The sequence below is a fragment of the Microcaecilia unicolor genome, chromosome 1 (genome assembly GCF_901765095.1).
Source record: "Microcaecilia unicolor chromosome 1, aMicUni1.1, whole genome shotgun sequence".
Taxonomy (NCBI): Eukaryota; Metazoa; Chordata; class Amphibia; order Gymnophiona; family Siphonopidae; genus Microcaecilia; species Microcaecilia unicolor.
Window position 1 is genome coordinate 581,392,190 of NC_044031.1, and position 22,883 is coordinate 581,415,072.

General features: G+C 42.9%; 1 protein-coding gene across 1 annotated transcript in view; it reads left to right on the plus strand.

Annotated features, from left to right (window-relative positions):
• The window catches only part of FER1L6 (fer-1 like family member 6), a 289,857-nt gene that overhangs the window by 70,238 nt on the left and 196,736 nt on the right, over positions 1 to 22,883 (plus strand). Inside the window, exons 5-8 of the mRNA XM_030218883.1 lie at positions 911 to 1,042; positions 5,052 to 5,114; positions 14,484 to 14,562; positions 18,268 to 18,424. Of these exons, the coding sequence (XP_030074743.1) occupies positions 911 to 1,042; positions 5,052 to 5,114; positions 14,484 to 14,562; positions 18,268 to 18,424 (431 nt within the window). The remainder of the gene's footprint in view (positions 1 to 910; positions 1,043 to 5,051; positions 5,115 to 14,483; positions 14,563 to 18,267; positions 18,425 to 22,883) is intronic.

The following is a 22,883-nucleotide window of genomic DNA, read 5'->3' on the forward strand; positions in this document are numbered from 1 at the left end:
AGCAATACTTAACACGACTGGAATCCTAAAGCAGGTGAAGGAAAATAATGAGTCAAAAAAAGGAGATGTACTAATCTGTTCCCTGAATGATTTTATTAGCTCCACCTGACAAAACATACATTCATTAAAGGAAATGTGTGAAGAAAATGAGCAACACTTAACACAAATTACAATGTACTGTAGTAGAATTAATTTGTTAAGCAGATAAATATATGCAATTTATTTAACCAAAGGAGGGACACTTTTCCCCCCGGATTCTATAAACTTGCATGCCCAAATTTCTTACTAGCGCACAAAGTTGGGCTTGCAAGAAATAGAATAATACCAGTAGGGTTCCTAACTTAATTGTTTCATTAGGCACCAATTGACCCTAAGTACTAATAATTACCCTTAAGTGGTGTTAATTGATGCAAATTGTCATTAATTTGTAGTTACGTATGTAACTGCACTTAAGCACTCTTCTATAGACTTAGCACCTAAATGTTATAGCATGAAACTGCAAAGGGAATGTGCACGTGGGCGGGTTGGGGGTGGGTCTTGTAGTTGAAACTACAAAGGGGCGTGCACATGGGCGAGTTGGGGGCATGTCTTGCAGTTGTACCATTTAAGTGCTCAAGCCTACAGTTAGCCGCGTGCATGCCGACTAATGTTCTATTCTAGCACGGTAATTTCACACTCAATTTCCATTATAGAATTGGCTCTTAGCATCCATACGTTTAGAGCCTAATTTTTGTCTTTCTTTCTTGAATCTACCCGTTGGTGCTCTTTCTCACACTTCACTTTCCATTTGCTACTACTATCATTTGGTCCTTAGTAATTGACCATCAAACCAACAATATGAAGAAATAATAGCATTATTGTCCTAAAATATGCATGAAGAAATACTTGCATGTTTGCTTCTTTATTGTAGATTGCCATAACGATCACTGAAGCTCGTCAACTGATCGGTGAAAATATTGACCCAATCGTGATAATAGAGGTTGGGGAGGAAAAGAAGCAGACCACAGTGAAGGAAGGAACCAATGCCCCATTTTACAATGAGGTACTGTGTATGGTTTGTTAATGTAAGAAGTAGATAATGACAGATCATTGTTTCTATGCTAAAATGATTTGTGGGAATCATCTATAGTAAACCTGTTTGATAAGAGACCCAGAAAATAAATTAAATTTTCACTTTCCGTATTTCAGAATAAAGGCTAGAGGTGAATTCTAAGTTTATCAAGTTAAAATTAGGAATAATATAACTGGAGACCTATAACTTTCTTATCAGGTTGCTTAATGTAAGAAATGTTTAGACATGGGTGATGAGAGATTGTATATTGACAATGACGTAAGCATCTGGAAATATTTCTTTCTGAATATTTGGAGGAGATAGAAAAGAAAGATACAAGGACATTCTCCTAATCTCTATTCCACCCAATATTCAGCCTGTGGTGATAATTGGCACCTGAGCCTGGGCATTCAGTGTTAGGGTGTGCACAGTTCTTGTCATTGAATATCCAGATATCAGCAGTCATTCATCCATTTCAGTATTTATATACCTCTTAGACCTAAGTGGGTTACAGTTTCATTTTATAGATACTGGGTCTATCCCTAGTGGGCTCACAATCTAAGTAGTATATTGTACTACTGTTGTACATGGGGCAATGGAGGGTTAAGTGACTTGACTAGGGTCACACAGGGTTGCAGAGGGAATTGAACCTGGTTCCCCAGGATCTCAACACACTGCTGACCATCAGGCAGCAGCAGGAATCCAACCCAATACCCTGGTCTGCAACCTGCTACACTAACCATTAGATCAATCACGAAACAGGGTAGAAGGATGTTCCGAAGAAAGAATAGACATCAAATGTCTTCCAAAAGGTTTATTCTCCTTAATAAGTCACAAGCGGGGTTTAAAAAAGGTCTGGATGGCTTCCTAAAGGAAAAGGCCATAGACCATTATTAAATTGACTTGGACAAAATCAATTGCTATTTCTAGGATACGTAGCATAAAATATATTGATCTTTTTCGGGATCTTGCCAGGTATTTGTGACCTGGATTGGCCACTGTTGGAAACAGGATGCTGGGCTTGATGGACCTTTGGTCTGTCCCAGTGTGGCAAAACTTATGTACTTATGTAAGGAGAATAAACCTTTTGGAAGACATTTGAAGTCTGTTCTTTCTTTGGAAAATCTTTCTACCCTGTTTGTTGATTGCTTGACCGCTGTGGAAGGACACTCCTACCCTGCTTCTTTTTACATTAACCATTAGGCCACTCCTCCACTCGCTCACCTGGAAGTTAACCATGTACTGGCCAATATTCAAACTGATGCTTGGTTCATTTTAGAACATAAAGTTAGGATAGCCTTTTTGCTGTTAGTGGACTGAATATCGCTGTTAACCAGCTAAGTAGATACTCCTTCCATGCTCCGCCCCTGGCGCACCCCTTACCTAACTGGTAAACAGCTGCTGATTATCATGGGTCAGGTCACTCAGCAGGCTTTAACGTGTTTCTATGCTAGTATTCTAAGCATTTACATGCATAAAATACATGCAAATGCTAAAGCCTAGGTTATAGAATTACCCCTCACGTGGATATGTTATTATTCTATGTCTCAGTGTCTCTAAAAGCTTATTGCAGAATAAAATTACTACACTAATAAAAGATAGGAAGAATACGGACCATACTGCATCTATGTTATGCAGGTTGTATTGGCTTCCTTTTCATCAAGGAACCCAGTTTAAAGTTATAGTCATTGTATCTTTACATTTTCAGATCCCAAATGGTTTATCATAATTGCTTTCTTACTTCAAACCGTCAAGGTGATTGCAATTGTCTCCTTTAAGGTCTGTTAGAAATTCTTCTTTTCCCTGCAGTAAAACTGGTATCAGCATTTTGCTGCTTTGCACCTGGTATGTGGAATTCAGTTCCATCTGAGACCTGTCAGGAGATGAACTACCTTTCATTTTGCAAGAACATTACAACTTGGTTCTGTGATCAGGTCATTTGGTAACTCAAAAAAAAAAAAAAGAACAGAAGACTTAACATTATTTGATGATGTTCATTGTTGTGTTTTTAGAGAACGGCGGCTTTTAATATTTGTTCTTCTTTTATGTTTTATATTTCTGTGATGATGTGTTATTTTTTATCTTATATAATAATTCTCACCTCCAACGTTCTGTGCTTGGGACCGTGGCTCCCTGGAGGTGGTCTGCTAGGCAGACACGCATTGACGTCACTGACGTCATGACAGCTGATTCCAAGGCAAGGGGTGGAGTAGGGAAACACATGTCAGACGCACGCAGAGAAACTTGCAGAAAAGATGATTGAGGAAGCAATGCGAAGGGCACAACAGCACTTCGGCTGTCGGGGGTTTGGGTCCCCCATCAGCACAGGTAGTCCACAATGGAGGCAGGGGGCGGTTTTCGCTGGCATGGGGTTGTCGAGGGGGCCGTAACGCGGGGGGGGGGGGAGAAATTGCCTGCCTAGGGCCCATTTCCTTGCCTTCAGAAACGGGCCTTTTTTACTAGTTTATATCATAAATTATGATTTTGATCTTATAGAACCCCCCCCCCTTGAAATCAAGAATAAATAATGATAAAAATAGGTGCATTTTCAGCTGAATGTCCCCAGTGTAGGATCTAGATATTTGTTTGAAAATTAAGCTAAGATTTCACAACCTGGAGACCCTTCAGCTCCTATCTATCGACCCTACCACTGAAAGACAGGAGGAAGCCCGTTTGCTAAACCCATAGGACATTCTCCAGTTACTACTGGGTTTTTCTGTGCTTTTACTAATGTAGTGGTCCTGAGTTTTGTTTTAGTTTAAGTATATTGTACAATTTTGTGCTGTTAGCCACTTTGAATGAAGTCTGTTTGGAAAAGTGTTATATGAACATTTTTAAGTAAATAGACAAATATTGCCTGATGCATTTCCCATTCCACTGCACCAAGAAAATAATCGCTGTGGTAGTTTTATTGATTTGGAAGCTTTGATATAGTCACCTCACAGCATTACAGTCCCACTGCACCCAAATCACAGCAAATGATGGGGTACTCGCCACAATATTATCGAGCCCCAGTGATTCTCAAACCTGTCCTGGAGGACCACTAACCAGTCAGGTTTTGAGGATATCCCTAATGAATAAAACGAAAAGCCAATATTCAAAGCGAGTTAAGTGGTCAGGAGTCTCTCCTGCCTGCTTAAATAGCTTTCTGTCACTAACCGGGGATATTCAATAGCACTTAACCAGACAGTGCCACTGAATATCCCCTGAGAACGCCCAAACAAAAAGTGGGCAGGTCAGGGGGTGGCACTGTGGAGGAGCCCCAGGTTATGTGGGTGCCGGCAGTATTCAGTGCCGACATCCGCATAGCTAAGCGGCTTCAATTAGGACAACTTAAGAGCTGTCCTGAATAAGGTTGCTTAGCTGTGTGGGTGCCAACGCTGGCACCCGCATACATTTTTAAAAAATTTAACTAAAGCCTCTGAGCCCCCTCAGACCCCCACCAACGTTTCCGTCTTTCCCTCTCCCCTCCCAGCCCACATCAAGACCCCCTGCCCCCGGAAGACTCCCCTGCCCTCCTCAGCCATGCAGGCAGGCCCTCCCTCCAGGCCTACCTGTATCCCTGGTGGTTCAGCGGGGTTTTTGGGGGCAGGAGCACAGCCCCCTCACTCCTGCCCCTTGTGGCACTGGTCTAAAATGACTGCCATGAGAGGGCAACAAGAGGGCTGCGTTCCAGCCCCCAAGTTGGGGGCCTCAATGACCCTTCTGGACCACCATGGATACAGGTAGGCCCAGAGGGAGGGTCTGCCTGCATGACTAGGGGGGGCAGGGGGTTTTCAGGGGTGGGGGGTCTTGATGTGTGCTGGAAGGGGGAAAAACTGGCATTCACACTTAAATATTGGACAAGGTCACTTCGTCTCATACCCTGATCATGCTGAATACCATGAAAACTATTCTGAAGTTTAGTCATGTTAAGGAACTATGGGACAGTATGAGTAAAAGGGTTGTTGCTTGTGGACAGCATGGTGTGAATAACATATTCCGTTTTCTTTTTCTGCAGTATTTTGTTTTTGATTTTATTGGACCTCAAGAACATCTTTTTGACAAAATCATCAAACTTGCTGTAAGTATAAAGAGTGTTTTCACGCACTTCATAAAAGGTTAAGAAATCTGAGCATAGGTTATATATTTTAAGACTGAGCTCTGCCAAGTTTCTCTTACTGTCTTGCTGCAAATGCAAATTGTGTTATTTATTCAGCAATGTACGAATAATTCTATTGTTCTCAGTTGTATAAAATGATGTCATTTCTTGGAATCAACCTAGAAATGGTACTGGATTTGGAAAAGAAAGTATTTAAATAGCTTTACACTAAAGGAGAGTAGAGCTAACAAGTAAAGCTGCCTCCAGAAACTGGAGATGCCAGTGAACAACTTGGTGTTTTGTTCAGCAGAGTAACATGTGAGAGAGGTGAGAAACCAAAGGGTTTAACTGGCTAACTCTGGAGTTTAGCTAGTTAAGGGGCTGATTTGTGAAACAGAAAAGTATCCAAAGGGTGGCACAAAGTGGTAGATGAACATTGTTTTTTTACCAAAACATTCAAATCGTTAATTTCAAAACCCATTTTTAAGATTCTTTTCTATGCAGTTCAATACAAAACAACTTACGCATCTAGTTTTTCCTACATAAGCACACAACTGTGGAATTACCAAAAGCCTTGAAAACGACGTACGACCACCTAAACCATAGGCGGTCGGTGGCCCAACTGTTTGGAGAGGCTAAAGGGGGCGGGGTTAGGGGTGGGGCCAGGGGTAGAGCTTAAATCCATAATTGTCTGATCACACGCAGAAAAAAAATAAATAAATGTCACAATTAATACCTTTTATTAAATTTAGATATTAGTTATGTATCATATGTCAAAGAATAAAGTAGTTGCTCAAAGCATATACTAACCACAATCGCTCAACTGCAAAACACTATGCACAACTTTGTGCATAAACACACTCTGAACCTTACTGTACTATAAATATTACACTGGGCAGAACCTAATACACCAATATACCACCCATACGGAAAATGCAGACCGTCAACAATATTGAAACAAGGGATCATAATATCACAATTCTCATGTAGAGCCACAAATATCCTAATTCATGTTTAATGTGGGATAAATGTCATAAATAAGTAAATAAACTTTTAATGTTGAACACCTAATTCTCAAAGTGGACATATTCCAAACACTATAATGAAAATAAAATGATCTTTTCTACCTTTGTTGTCTGGTGACTTTGTTTTTCTGATTGTGCTGGCCCAGTATCCGATTCTGCTGCTATCTGTCCTCTTAACTCCGTTTCCAGGGCTTCCTTTCCATTTATTTGTTTACTTTCCGCCTTTCTTCTTCATTTCTTGTCCTATATCCATAAGTAAAAGCTGGGTCCTCTGCAAACTTGACTGTCCAGTGGATCCAGCTTTTGCCTATTTTCTTCATCCATGTGCAGTTTTTCTACTCTCTTCCTTTTCTGTCATCTCATCTCCTTCCTCACTCCTCCCTCCCCCTCCATGTCCAGCAACCCTCCTCTCCCCTTCCCTCCATCCACCCATGTCCAGCAACTCTCCTCTCCCCTGCCCTCTCCTCTCCCCTTCATCCACCATGTCCAGCAACCCTCCTCTCCCCTTCCCTCCATCCACCCATGTCCAGCAACCCTCCTCTCCCCTGCCCTCTCCTCTCCCCTTCATCCACCATCTGCAGCAACCCTCCCCTCCATCCACCCATGTCCAGCAACCCTCCTCTCCCCTGCCCTCTCCTCTCCATCCACCATCTGCAGCAACCCTCCTCTCCCCTCCTCTCCCCTCCCCTCCATCCACCCATGTCCAGCAACCCTCCTCTCCCCTGCCCTCTCCTCTCCCCTTCATCCACCATCTGCAGCAACCCTCCCCTCCATCCACCATGTCCAGCAACCCTCCTCTCCCCTGCCCTCTCCTCTCCCCTTCATCCACCATCTGCAGCAACCCTCCTCTCCCCTCCCCTCCATCCACCCATGTCCAGCAACCCTCCTCTCCCCTGCCCTCTCCTCTCCCCTTCATCCACCATCTGCAGCAACCCTCCTCTCCCCTCCTCTCCCCTCCCCTCCATCCACCCATGTCCAGCAACCCTCCTCTCCCCTGCCCTCTCCTCTCCCCTTCATCCACCATCTGCAGCAACCCTCCCCTCCATCCACCCATGTCCAGCAACCCTCCTCTCCCCTGCCCTCTCCTCTCCCCTTCATCCACCATCTGCAGCAACCCTCCTCTCCCCTCCCCTCCATCCACCCATGTCCAGCAACCCTCCTCTCCCCTTCATCCACCATCTGCAGCAACCCTCCCCTCCATCCACCCATGTCCAGCAACCCTCCTCTCCCCTGCCCTCTCCTCTCCCCTTCATCCACCATCTGCAGCAACCCTCCTCTCCCCTCCCCTCCATCCACCCATGTCCAGCAACCCTCCTCTCCCCTGCCCTCTCCTCTCCCTTCATCCACCATCTGCAGCAACCCTCCTCTCCTCTCCCGTCTGCCCTCGTTTCCTTCCTGCCCCCCCCCCCCCGTACCTTTAAATATTATATTTTTGCTGGAGTCGCGGGCAGCGCCAGCATTGAAGGCATCAGCAGGCTCATCGCGGTTCCAGCAGCCTTCCCTCGCAACTCGGATGATGGCTCCACCTTCGTAGAAACAGGAAATACGTCAGAAGAGGGCGGAGCCATCATCCGACTTGCGAGGGAAGGCTGCTGGAACCGCTATGAGCCTGCTGATGCCTTCAATGCCGGTGCTGCCCGTGACTCCAGCAAAAATATAATATTTAAAGGTACGGCGGGCGGCGGCGGGGCAGTGGCGGGCTGGGGAGGCTTAGCCTCCCCAAGCCTCTTATACGGGGCGCCTATGACCTAAACTTCCGTAAATCTCTAAAAACAACCTGTTTAAAAAGGCATACCTTACTGATCTAACTTAAATGCCTAATCTCTGCAACACAACCAAAATAAAGCACGTAATGGACATAACACAACTCTTCCGTTCTCCGATTCCCTAATGAGGCTGTGCCACATGAACTTGATCTTACCGCAACATCACCCTGTATTTGTTCACACTAGAGCCTGCAAAGGCCTCTCCGGTACTATGTAAGCCACATTGAGCCTACAAATAGGTGGCAAAATGTGGGATACAAATGTAATACATAAATAAATAAATATGCATTTTGGAGCATGTTGGAGGCATGTTTTGGGCGCGACTAGGGTGGGCTTATAATATAGATGTTTATTAGCAATAATGGAACATTGTAAAAACATTTTAGGTTGGACCTGTTTCAATAATGACTAAGTACCATAAAGGTGCCCAAATCGACCAGATGACCACTAGAGGGACAAAGGCATGACCCCCCCCCCCCTTAATCCCCCAGTGGTCACTGGTCCCCTCCCACTCCCAGAAGAGATGAAAGTGGTGTAGTGGACTGTAGAGAAGGGGAGCCAGGCCCGTATCCTACTCTAATTGGTACACTTGTGGTGGAAAGTGTGAGTGCCCCAAAAAACACAAAATAGCATAAAGGCTATTGTGGTGGTGTACAGTTAAGTTCAGTACATTTTTAGCTATTCCTGGAGGGCTCACCATTGTGAGATGTGTACCTAGGACCTTGTATGTCAAATCCACTGCATTGCTCCATAGGCTGCCCCACTGCTCTGTTCCAGAGGGAAGACACTACAGAAAAGGCAGTAGAGAGAAGGGCTGGGGCCGGCGGCAGGGCAGCCTATGGGAGTTGCTGCTTGCCGTCTTCTTTTGAAAAACAAGAAAAGAAAAGAAAAAGGTAGTTTCAGGGAAGGGGGCTGAGGAGGGAAGGGTGGGGGGTGATGCTGCCTCACAGGAGTGCCGTCTGAGGCCCCCGCCTCAGGTGGCCTAATGGTAGAGCCACTGCTGTGACAGACAGTATTGTAAAATCTTAAGAGTGTCAGTGTATGATGTGCCCCTGTCTTGCCCCTGTCCTTCCCACATCCATTATTTCCAGAGGCTCCGCACACAGAGATCCCATGACTGCCCATACTAAGCTTTGCTACCTGCCACAGGTTCTCAATCTTACAAGAAAATGATCCTATAGATAATCCAAAAATCAATATAGCAGAGGCAAAATTAGCACTAAGAAACATTTTTTTTTTTTAAAGTAGAGGGATCCAAACCACAAAGCTCAGCAACTTAGATGATAATAGGCTAGTTTTATGTCTGTGTACTGTAAGATTTAGCAACAGCAACATATTTGCTTTGGTAATCCTTAAAGTAATATTCATATCATACTTCTGAGCATTCTTCAGGCTAAACCATTATTCTTTTTTACTTAAATAAATATTACTGAGTCGGTTTGCCTGGGTATGAAATCGTACTTTCATCATGAAAAGAATTAGAGAAAGTTACCACTGGCCAACCCTAATTTCAAATAATGAACGAGGCTATTTCACAGCTGGATATCATAATCTGAGATGTGTGTTGTGATTTTTAAAATATATATTTAAATTAAATTGTGATGTGACCTACCATGTGGCAGCTTGTTCCTTTATTAGAGAATGTTCTCACCTGCCATTTACTATAGTATTTTATAAAGACAAACTAGGTGCCTATTTGTCTTCATCAAATAGGCTTAATATAGACACCTTAAAAGGCACTTTAACTGTATTGTTATTTGAATATCTTTACTGCTGTAATTGTCTATTGCTCATGTTTGATTTATTCATACTGTACACGGCCTTGAGTGAATTCCTTCAAAAGGCGGTAAATAAAGCCTAATAATAAATAAATAACTTCTAGATAACATAAGATAAAGCCTATCCAGTTTATTTTCAAAGGAGATCACCGGCCATCTCCTTGAGCAGGGACTGTCCTTCTATGTTAAATTGTACAGCGCTGCGGAACCCTAGTAGCACTTTAGAAATGTTAAGTAGTAGTAGTAGTTATAAATGATTAAACATCAACAAGTGTCCAGTATAAATGCTTAATCAAAAAATCAACATGATGTATTTAAAATTCCAATCTTCTTTTATTTTCAAACATGCTCTTCTTTTTATGTGAAAGACAATTGTTGAGCACTTAGCTATGGCTCGACGGTGGTCAAACCCGTTTCACTTTACATGCTTCATCAGGAGCCGTGCATCAACTTTCTTATAGTATCTAACAAGATGGTATCACATATTCTTGTGTTCACATTGCATCTTATCAAATCTCAGTTCTTCCATACAGCTCTCTTAGCTGTTGAACAGGGAAGCTTGGTTAAAATCTTACTGTGGCTCCTTGTGATCTTGGGTAAGTCACAACCCTCTATTGCCTCGGGAAACAAACCCGAAGAGTATTTCTGTAACAGGTACCACCTTTGGGCAGGTGTATGCACAAAATGTAATAATACATGTAAAAGGTGTTGGCACCGTAAGCGGTAGTCTAGAAGGGTTTGCATAAGTGCTATAGCATGCAAACGCAAGAGGGTGAACACATGGGTGGAGCAAGGGAGACCAGCGAAAATGGAAAACCAAACACTCCCACAAAAACAAGACAAGCCTTTCCGTGGTTCTTATTGGAATACACACATTTGGAGTCAAGTCTGTACAGTGCTTGTGATTTCTGCAATGTATTTTTGCTAAAGAACTGGATGAAGGCATAGGCCGAAACGTGGACCTTGTTGAGTCCACCTTCAAGCAAATGCTTATTGTACCCTATTGATGTGTTTGTCTTCAAGCAAGCACTTTTATATATGCCAATAAAGGACTTGTGCATTTACCCTGGACTATCACATTGGTCATTCCCACCCCTTTTTTTGTTTGGAGCATGGAAGAGACATAGGTGGAGCTCTTGCTGCATTTAGGCACCCACAATTTTGCCAGCTCTCTGGTTGGTGTAAATGTAGGTGCCTAAAAATAAAGTCGACACCAGGTTATGCAGGTATTCTGTATGGAATCTGGGTGCCCAGATGTCATTGTAGTATAGATTCTCACCATGTGGCATCAAGGCAGTTACTAGGAGGTGCCCAATTATAGACTGTGAGCCCTCTGGGGACAAGAAACTACCTACTGTCCCTGAATGTAACTTGCCTTGAGCTACGACTGAAAAAAAGATGTGAGCTTCATCCAAAATCAATTCCATGAATCCTTCCCCTATTTCAAGTGGTTTCATTGTGTTTAAATCTCTACAACGTCACATCTGCTAAATACACTTCTGTACAAATGTTTCAGCAACCTTCATCGAACTCTAGGTTTCACTGAATTTCTAAGTGAACAGAAGCTGACAAAACGTCTACACAAGGAAACAGTGAATATGGCAGGTGCAAAAGTTTGGTCAGGACTCCACAGCACCTCCTTTGGCAGAAATAAGAGCTTCATTGAAAATGGATACACTGTCCAGTTTTAGTGTGATGGGGCAAAACATTTTAAATTATAGAATTGTGCAGAGCTTGTGCTGAAATCTTTTTATTGCGAGCTTTGAATAACACAATGCTATGAACAAGAAATGAACTGTCTACAATGATGTCAACAGAAATCAAATAATGTGTTCTTACAAAACATACAAATTGCAGAGTTTGGAAGCACAAGAAGGAAATTTTGTTGCAACATGACAATGCTAGGCCTCTCAGAGCAAGAAACAACACAAAATCAATTGTGACGATAAGTCTTGGTCTTACCTGATCCGCCGTAAAGCCCAGACTTAGCTCCATGCAATTTCCATCTTTTTTTCAAAACTGAAGGAATACCTTTGGAGGCATCTGTTCGATTAGAATGAAAAGGTGGAAAGGACTGTGAGCAACTGGTTGAAGAGACAAGATGTGCAGTTTTTTCATGGCAATTTTCAAAAACTGTGTCCATTGGCAGAAATGTGTGGCGGTGGTGGTGACTATATAGAGAAGTAAATATGTGCAATAAAAAAGCAAGTTTCAAGCATTGTTTTTGTTTTTTTTTATTTTTCAGAATATTTTCATTTAAACAAAAGTTATAGAGATAGAGGCATTACTTTTCATTTAACCCTCAAAAAGGAGGGGAGAAACAAATGTCGAACACGAAGCTGAGCACGAAAGCTTCTCCTACTCTTATTCTTTGTGGTGGCAAAGCTATTTTCAAAATAGGGCCCAAGGGGGTTAATCAGCTTGGTCAATCTCCACATAGTTCTGAAATTCTTATTCCGTTATTATGATTGCCATGATTTTCTTATGCACCTTATTTGTGACAATATTCTGAAATTTGTATTCCATTAATGTGATTATCGTTATAACATATTGTAAGACACATTGAGCCTGCAAATAGGTGGGAAATGTAGGATACAAATGCAGCAAAATAAAATAAATAAATAGTTGGAGCCTCTTTTATCAAGTTGCACTAGCGACTCCCGGTGCAGTAATGCTGACAAAGTCCATTCACTTTGAATAAGTTCCTTCAGCATTGCCACATGGGAACTGCTAGCATGGCTTGATAAGAGGCTCTTAATAAATATTAGTGTTAAGACTCAGAGTTGGGAACTAGTACCTTAGGATCTGAGGGGCTCTTTTACTAAGCTGTCTAAGCGCTTATGCGCGCCCAACATGTGCCAATTCTGAGTTACCGCCCAGCTACTGCGTGGCTCTTACAGTAATTTTCATTTTTGGTGTGCGTCCGCAACGTGTGTCCGAAAAATATTTTTTATTTTCTGGCACGTGTCAGCTATGTGCTCCAAGTGGCATTTGACATGCGTAGATCATTACCGCCCGGTTACTGCATGTGTCTTTACCACTAGGTCAATGACTGAGAGTAAGGTCTCACACCCAAAATGGACGTGTGGCAATTTTCATGTTGCCGCACGTCCATTTTTGGCAAAAATATAAAAAAGGCCTTTTTGTACAGGTGCGCTGAAAAATGATTCTGTATGCGCCCAAAACCCACGCCTATACTGCCGCAGGCCATTTTTAAGCGCACCTTAGTAAAAGGACCCCTCAGAGATGAGTGCTTCAAGCATTAAGCTGTGCTTCTAGTCTCACAGGGTAATAGCTCCTTTCCAGCAAATACTAGAACTTTCCAAACAGAATTCACCATAAAAAAAAACAACCTAAGTATTTAGCAAATAACCATGTTTTCAAAAATTGATGGAATTTAAAATAATCTTGTTCTTGCCTAAGAACTGAAGGGACAGAATTCCAAGAGAAGGGGGCATTTACCGCCAGCTGATTTCTACCGCGAGCTAAAAACGCTACCACGGCTTAGTAAAAGACCCCCTTAGGCATTAAAATAAAATCAGTGGTGCCTGAAAGCATGTCGTTAAAATTCAAAAACAGGCAGAAAACACACAAAAAGCCATGGGTTTTTCTGTGTGCTACTAATTGCGCACACTCGTGAGAAACAGAGCACCCAATTTGGAAGAAGAGCACACTCTTTCTGAACGAATGTGCACTTTTCCCAATACCACACAAGCCATCCCTGGATTCTACATATGGCGTCTACAGTGGCACGTGCAAATCCGTGCACATAGCCGATTTGTACGTGCAACTTAACTGTTTAACAAGCTAATCAGTGCCAATAATTTTATTTTTATTTATTGCATTTGTATCCCACATTTTCCCGCCTAATGGTAGGTCCAATGTGGCTTACATACAACAAGGCATACAATTACAGAGCTTCAGTTTGATTGAAGAATAATGTTATAACAAGGCAGACAATTATAGTGGGTCAGATTGGTTGAAGAGTTCACTCAGTACAAGCGAACAGATATGGCTTGGACTATATTTATGATTAGTATGGTAGTAATGGGTAGAGTATGATACGGGTAGGTTGATGTAGTTTTGCCATTGTCTGAAGATATATGAGGGCCACTAACAAGCTATCATTGGCACTAATTAGAATTTACGAGCTCAACTGTCTAAGCGTATTTTGTAAAGTGGTGTGCATAACTACTAATATACAAATCACAAAGGGGGTGTGGCCATGGGAGGGTCATGGGAAGGTCATGAACATTCCTGAAAATTATGCGCACTGTAACAGAATATACCCAATCCGTGCCTGAATAAGAGATGGGCATTATAACAGGTTTTAGTTGGTGTAAATGGCTGCGCCTAAATATTAGTCACCTAAATTTAAACCGTACCTAACTTTAGGTGAGGTTTATAGTATAGCACTGTGCATATTTTTTGGCACCGATTTTTTTTGGCACCATATATTAGAATCTGGCTGTCTATGTGCAAATAGCATGCACATGCTATCAGGAGGAGTGCGTACTCTTTCAGAAAAAGTGTTCCTTTTTTTCCTCCTGTGATGGAAAAAAATGGTCAAATGAAAATGATCTAAATAACTATTCCTGGAAATGACATGAGATGAAAATTTCCCTGTTCAATGTTGGCTTTAAACTGCTGTTTGCTCTGTAATGGTTTTTGCATCTCATTTATAAGCATTTTCTCAGTTCACTGTGCATGTTATCAGGGTATGTCCATATTTTACAAGGTAAAGCTATGTTTCCTATTGCTTAATATTCTTTTATTCCACAGGTTTTTCACAACAAATTGATAGGAAGCATTTTGATTGGGTCCTTTAAAGTCGACTTAGGGACAGTTTACAATCAACCAGGTATGGGATAACTATTTCGCTTTATTCAAGGAAATTCTATGTATTTTTCTGCAGAACACTATTCACAAAAATGTATGCTATATTGAGAGGGGCATTTTAGAAAGAAACATCTAAGTTTGGATTTGGACGTCTTTGTAAAACGTCCAAATCTGGAGGCGGGGAAAAACTTATTTTCAAAAAAAGATGGATGTCCATCTTTCGTTTCGAAAATACCATCAAAGACGTCCAAATCTAAGGACGTCCTTGGATTTGGACATTCTTAGATTTGGACGTTTTTGACTTTCGGCGATTTTCGAAACCAAAGACATCCAAGTCAAAAACATCCAAATGCAAGCCATTTGGACGTGGGAGGAGCCAGCATTTGTAGTGCACTGGTCCCCCTGACATGCCAGGACAGCAATCGGGCATCCTAGGGGGCACTGCAGTGGACTTCATAAAATGCTCCAAGGTACATAGCTCCCTTACCTTGTGTCTTGAGCCCCCCCAACCCCCACTATACCCAACTGTGCACCACTACCATAGCCCTTACGGGTGAAGGGGACACCTATATGTGGGTACAGAGGGTTTGTGGTGGGTTTCGGAGGGCTCGCTGTTTCCTCCACAAATGTAACAGGTAGGGGGGGTATGGGCCTGGGTCCACCTGTCTGAAGTGCACTGCATCCACTAAAACTGCTACAGGGACCTGCATGCGCTGTCATGGACCTGAGTATGATATCTGAGAGACAAGGCCGGGCCCGGGGCAAGGCCGCCCCGCCTCTGCCCTCCCCGCCACTACCGTCCCCGTCGCTCCCCCTGCCGCCCCCTGTTGCTCCCCCCACCTCTGCCACCCCCCATCGCTACCCCCGCCGCTGCAGTCCCCGGTCTCACCTGCCTGCCTCCATGGCTCTGGGCCCCCTGCATTCGAAGCAGCAGTCGCAGATCACCTCCCTTCGAGCCTGTGTCCCGCCCTCACGGAAACTGGAAGTTACATCAGATGAGGGCGGGACACAGGGAGGGAAGGCCAGAAGAGAGGCGATCTGCGACTGCCACTTTGAATGCAGGGGGCCCAGAGCCGTGGAGGCAGGCAGGTGAGACCGGGGACTGCAGCGGCGGGGGGAGCGACGGGGGGTGGCAGAGGTGGGGGGAGCAACAGGGGGCGGCAGGGGGAGCGATGAGGGGTGGTAGCGGAAGGGAGGGCGGAGGTGGGGCGGCCTTGCCCCGGGCCCGGCCTAGTCTCTCGGCAGCCCTGGTATTCTCCTGCCAATTTAAACCCCTTTGAATATCTACACCTAAGAAAACTATTCAACCAGGTTCTCAGTAGGTTGTATAACTGAAAGCCATCACTTATCTGCATTTTAATAGTCTTTTTGAGCAGAAACCAGCCTATATTTTAACTGCTCTTTCTAAAGTGGAATCTGTGGTACACAGTTCCATTAATAACAACATAAAATTAAGAAGAAGAACAATCACACCCTGGGATTCAAAGAAATACAGTCTTACAGATGAAGCCCCCATTATACAGATTGCATCAATAAAAGCAATGAAACACATTATTGTAAAGCATACTTCAAAATGTGAAGCATATTTCAAAGTTTCAGATTTTGCAGTGGGTGCTGAAATTACCTGCATTACTTCTGCTTACATTTAATGAAAAGGTCCCAGCATAGTTCCACAGAAAATCAATACTTTTTTCCTGGCTTCTAAATACCAATTTATTTTATTCTTTGATGGCCAACTTCTAGTGTCTGTAGATTAGTGATTCTTGGTTCTAGTTGTCGTAATTCACCATGAGTTCTGGTTTTCAGTTTAATCAAAATATGGAAATTAAATAAATTCACGGATCAATATAAGCATATTTTGCACATATCTTTTTGATATCCTGAAAAATATATTTGCTGGAGACTTATAAAGAGTGGAGGCGGTCCAGTACTCTAGATTATTATTTTTTTTTTTTTTATATTTATTTATTAACATTTTCCATTATATTACAAGACATTCCTCTTGTTCAGGTATAGTATATAGTAATTTACAATATTGTAAAATAATAATAATAAGGAAAAGAAAAAAAGAAGTGAAAATAAACCTTCACTAAGGAAAATTTATACTCAAGTCCATAAATATGATCCAAGATTTCAGGAAAATTGCGGAGACTAAATATAAGGAAATTAATAAAGATTATACAAAAGCTGTTAAGAAGAGCACAATTATAATTAACGCTTTTCCATTTTCACTGAGGTTATGAGCGAGGACACATGTGACGGCTCTGTAAATACATATTTTCTATCCTTAAACCTTATTATGCACTTGCAGGGGTACCTTAAAAAAAAAGTACCCCCCAAGTGCAACACCTCAGGCCTAAGGAGTAAGAATTGTTTCCTTCGTCGACGAGTCTCCTTGGAGACATCAGGAAAAAGTAAAACTTTTAAACCCAAAAAGGGTTTATCTTTATTACGGAAAAACAGACGAAAGAGCAAATTCTTATCTGGTAATAATACCACTGTGGCCACTAATGTAGCCACAGTTGCCAATTCAGTATCAGAAGTTTCAAGTAAAAGGGAAATATCAATCGGAGCTTCAGGTAAAGAGGTTCCTTTCCCAGGAATATAATAAACCATAGACATTGGAGGCAGATTCTGTTCCGGAATTAATAAATTTTCACGCATATAGCGTTTCAGCATATCTATTGGAGTTACATTCTGAAGTCGAGGAAAATTAGTAAATCTAAGATTATGATTTTTAGTGTAATTTTCAAAAGTTTCCATTTTGTCTCTAAGACTTGTCAAGTCTTTCACCATAATAGGTTGTAGGGTTTCAATCTTCAGAAGTCTCTGATCCAGGTTAACTATTTTTCCATTTAAATCTTTAATCTGTTGCTCTTGTACACCTAAGTTACTTTCCAAGGATTTCACTTTAGGTTGAAGGTCGTTTATCTGCTTAAGGAAAACTTGACCCAGATTGGAAACCAAGTCCCACAAAGCTTCAAGTGTAACATCTTTAGGTTTAGTCATAAATTCTATAGGTAATTCAAACCTTACAGGCTGATCAGCGTCCTCACTTCGCCCCTCAGCTTCTCTCCCCTCAGTTTGCAGCGTTTCCACAGGCAAACTGGTCTCCAATCCCACCTCGGTAGTAAGAGAGGCTTCGATTCGGCGTTCTTCTGGGCCCCTTACCTCGATGGGAGTAGACCCTGTCGAATCCAGGAGGAAGGAACTGGCGCCAATCGGCTGGGGAGGAGGAGTGCGTTCAGCGGGGCTTAGAGTCACTTCAAGTCCAGAAAGCGCCAAATTCTCCGTTTCGCCGGCGCGTACATCTGGTTGCAACCCGCTTTCAGAATGAGCTCCCTGCGATCTCAAGTAGCGATCCAACGGACCAGGTAAGGAGGGTGTTAACGGGGAAGCCCTACCCGCTATTCGTCCTCTCCGTTTCGGCATGTTAGGAGCTTGAGTCGACACGACCTAACAGCTTGCGGCCATCTTGGATGCAGTACTCTAGATTATGATGCTAACGACCTAGGAATTTCACTCACCGTGGCAGAAAAGTTAAGTGGCTGTGTATCTGGTTTCATTTTCATATATTTTGTCATTAAAAAGTCTATAATTTTTGAACCTCCAGTTAGTGTTTTCCTGATCTATCATTTATAATTGGTATAAAAGGGATTACCTATAAACACTTCACCACAATCAACGTTTAATCCAGAATGTTTCTATTTTTTGTTTTGTTTTGCAGGACACCAATTTTGTGATAAGTGGGCCATTCTCACAGACCCTGGTGATATTAGAACAGGAACCAAGGGGTACCTGAAATGTGATATTAGTGTGGCCGGGAAAGGAGACAGCATTCAAGCTATTCAGAAAGCCAGTGATGCTGAGGAACAAATTGAAAAGTAATACTTTCAGTTCATTGTGTCTGTCTCAGTACTACTAATAATCATTTCTATAACGTACTAGATGTACCCAGCACTGTACACATTATATGCAAGTACTTTCTCTGTCTCTAGAGGGCTCACAATCTAAGGGGTCCTTTTACTAAGGTACACTGAAAAATGGGCTGAGGTAGTGTAAGTGCGTGTTTTGGACACACGCAGATCCATTTTTCGGTGCACCAGTAAAAATGCCTTTTTTAAAATTTAAGACCAAAAAATGGACATGTGGCAAAATGAAAATTGGCGCGCATCCATTTTGGGTCTGGGACCTTACCGCCAGCCATTGACTTAGCGGTAAGATCTCACACGTTAACCGGGCGGTAAGGGTTGACGCTTGTCAAATACCTTTTACCGCCTGGTAGCACAGCGCGCCAGAAAATAAAAACTATTTTCTGGTGTGCGTAGTGGACACGCACCAAAAATAAAATTACCGACCGGCACACGCAGTACAGCAAGGTGGTAACTTGGAATTGGCGTGTCTTGGGCACACGTAGGCCCATACGCAGCTTAGTAAAAGGACCCCTAAGTTTTGGTACCTGGGGAAATAGAGGGTTAAGTGACTTAAAGGAGCTGCAGTGGGAATTGAACCCAGCTTGCCAGGAGCAACACACACTGCATTAACCATTAGGCCACTGCTCCACTTGGGTTACCTGCCTTAATCTGCATCCATGTTCCCTGAAAGTCAGTGTGACTCAGAAGGTCAAGTGAATAAAAGCATCTGAATTGTTTTCTGCCCTACTGATCTAAGGTTTGATTCTCCTCCATCCAGCAGAATGATACCCATCAACTTCAGCAAATAAAAATATTGACTAGTCTTAGGGGTGCAGTTATCAATGTGGGCTACTGTTAAAATGTTATTTTACGACTAATATGCTATTTTAGCACAGGTCCTCTTTTATGCAATATGACCTAATTACTAATAACTAGGGTTAAAAGTAAAATAATAGATCATAATGTTAACCTATGTTGATTACTTCCCCCTTAGTTTTCTGTAGAGCAATAGTTAATACTTGCTTTCAGGCTGGGCTGTTCTTCCCACATAATTCTAAAGGTGCATTAAATAGCTGAGGACGATATATTTTTTTTGTTACATTTGTACCCTGCGCTTTCCCACTCATGGCAAGCTCCATGCGGCAGGCAATGGAGGGTTAAGTGACTTGCCCAGAGTCACAAGGAGCTGCCTGTGCTGGGAATCAAACTCAGTTCCTCAGTTCCCCAGGACCAAAGTCCACCACCCTAACCACTAGATGGTGCTCTTTGGTGCCGAACAAAATTGGTGCTGAATGGCAGGGCTGCCGAGGGACTGGGCTGGGCCCGGGGCCCCACTGCCGCCCCCCCAGGCTGCCACACTGCAGTCCCCACCCGCCCCCCTCCGTACGCCACCGGGCCGGGCCCCCGCATTGAAATCATCACAGCGCCTCACCTGTCACCTTGCTCCGTGACTGCAAGTGCAGCAGCAGCAGATTGCATTCGCCTCCCTTCGAGCCTTCCCTCCCTGTGTCCCACCCTCGCGGAAGTTGCATCAGATGAGGGCGGGACACAGGGAGGGAAGGCCCGAAGGGAGGCAAATCCGATCTGCCACTGCTGCGCTTTCAGTCACGGGGGTGACAGGTGAGGCGCTGTGATGATTTCAATGCAGGGGGCCGGCCCAGTGGTGGACATTTGACGGAGTCGAGGGTGGGTGAGATTGGGGACTGCGGCGCAGGGCCCCCCTTGGAGTCCCGTGTCCGGGGAATTTTGTCCCCCCTGCCCCCCTTCTCGGCGGCCCTGCTGAATGGCACTGTTCCCTCTAAGCTGAGCAGGAGTCCTCCAAATGCATTGCTGTCAATAATGGGTAGTGCTTTAATATTGTGCTTTCAATTCGATCACTAGGAACAGGCAGGTTCCTGGAGTCTTGCAGAGCTTTCTTGTCCCTTACTATTGAAAATGTGATAATAAAACAGCACCCTTTGCTGGCAGGACTGTAGGTGGAGGACTCCCTCTCAGCTCAGAGGGAACAGTGCTGAGCAGTATTCAGTAATGCATGTTCTGGGATCACTGCTCTGGGATTTGCATGGAAGTTTGGGTGTAAGGAGTTACACCAACTGAAACCAGGTATAAATTCCATCAGACAAGTTGGGTGTGGATCCTCTGAATTCTATAGCACTCTATGCATTTTAAGGGAATGCCTCTGCCCTGCCCATGCCCCTTCCTTGGCCACACTCAGGCATATAAATGTTCTTTCACTTGAATCTGCCGTTTCTGCCCCATTTTGGAGCCTTGTGTCCATTAGAACGCTTTTCCATGCCGATAATTCAGCGCAGAAGTAGCACCTAATGTTCAGCACCATCCCCTAGATTATATATAGTGTGCCTAGAGATCTGTGCTGAAATCGAGCAATAATGAGCACTAATTGGCACTAATTAAAATTTAGGTGCACAACTCGCTAACCCCTGGATTCTATATAGTGCATCTAGAGTTATGCATGGTTCTGTGTATAAGCCTAGGTGTATTCTATAACTATGCATGTAGATTGTTTTAACATGCTGTTAAGCATTAACAGCTCTTAACAAGCAATAACGAGCACTAATTGGCAAAAATGAGAATTTATATGCATACATTGCTAAGTGTATTCTGTAATGTACTGCACCTAAATTCTAACATGCAAAGGGGCATGGTTAGGGGCATGGAAATAGGCATTTCATGGGCGTTCCAAAATCTATGCGCATTGTTATAAAATATGGGCCAGTGCGCATAAATCTATGTGCAGGGATTTACACCAGTTTTTCATTGGTATAAATGGACACACGTTGATTTAGTCACATGAACTATGCCTAAACATATTCTAAATACCGTTTGTAGATTTATGCATGGTATTTAGAATGTGCTTAGGCGTAATTGCCTATCACGCATTAATTTTAGGTGTCATATACAGAATCAGGCCCTAAGTGTATTCTGTAATGAAGTGCACTGAACTTCTAACGCGTGCAGGCAAAAAAGGGGCATGGTTGTGAATGGGGAAATGGGTGTTTTATGGGCATTCTAAAATTTGCACACATAGTTTCAGAATGTGGCCCAATGCGCATAAATCTACACACTAGATCTACACACTAGGATTTATGCCACATTTTCGTTGGTGTAAATGGATGTATATAGATTTAGGCACTGAGATATCATATGGATCCACAGAAGCTTAGCTGAAATTGGGTGGCGGGGGGAAGAGGGGTTGGTGGTTGAGAGGCTAGGATGGGGGAGGGCAGACTTATACGGGGTCTGTGCCGGAGCCGGTGATGGGAGGCGGGACTGGTGGTTGGGAGGCGGGAAATACTGCTGCACAGACTTATACGGTCTGTGCTCTGAAAAAGACAGGTACAAATCAAGGTAAGGTATACACATATGAGTTTATCATGGGCAAACTAGATGGACCGTGCAGGTCTTTTTCTGCCGTCATCTACTATGTTACTACGTATATCAACTAAGCGTATTCTATATTTGGCGCCATCTAGGTGCCGATTATAGAATACACTTAGTTGGCTCTGATTTCATTGCCAATTTTTTAGGTGCCATATCAAGAATCTTGCCCCATATGTTTATATTTATGTTTATATTTAATGAGACTTAATATACAGCTTATACTAACTGGCAGATCTAAGTGTTGTACAATAAAAACATAAAAAGATAGAAAGGAACTACAATATAAAATAAGAAAGATACACAACATTCATTCCATAAGAAACAGATAGAAACTCCACAGTCAAACTATAAAAGGGTAGCAAAACAAAAGGTAAACACGTAAGGGTAAAAAAGGGAAGGTTACACAAGGAACATAGGAACTGGGAGGTCAGGAGACTAATGGTAACCCAATGAGTGCTCCCAGATTTAGGTGATCGTGTTATAGGCCTGCTGAAAAAGCCAGGTTTTTTTTGCAGTCTTGGAATTTTTGAAGGAATGATTCTACCCTGATCAAAACTGGGAGAGAATTCCAGAAAAATGGAGCAATAAAGAAAAAAGCACGATGGCGAGTGAACTCAAGTGGGTAATCCTATAACTTGGTACCTCATTTTAGCTGCCACAATGGGGTGTGCTTAGAACCAGTTTTAAAATGGTACTTATGCAATCCTTAGCTGTTATAGAATACTAAAGTAAAGCCATGCTGGTGTACCGAAATGTAGACGCCCACTTATATCAGGCCAGTAGCTGGCATGAGTTTATCCCAAACATACTCGAGTTCATTGTTGCTTACAATAAAAAAAAACGACAGGCAAGATTTACAATACCGCAGAGAAGCACAAATAAGATACAAATAAGAATGAAATAATATACCATTGATGGTGAATTACAATCTAACACACTCCGTCAATGGGTAGAAACCTCTCACAGAGGAAAGTTTTCAGTCTTTTGCGAAATACCAAGTAATCAGGCTAACTCTCGATTGCCATTG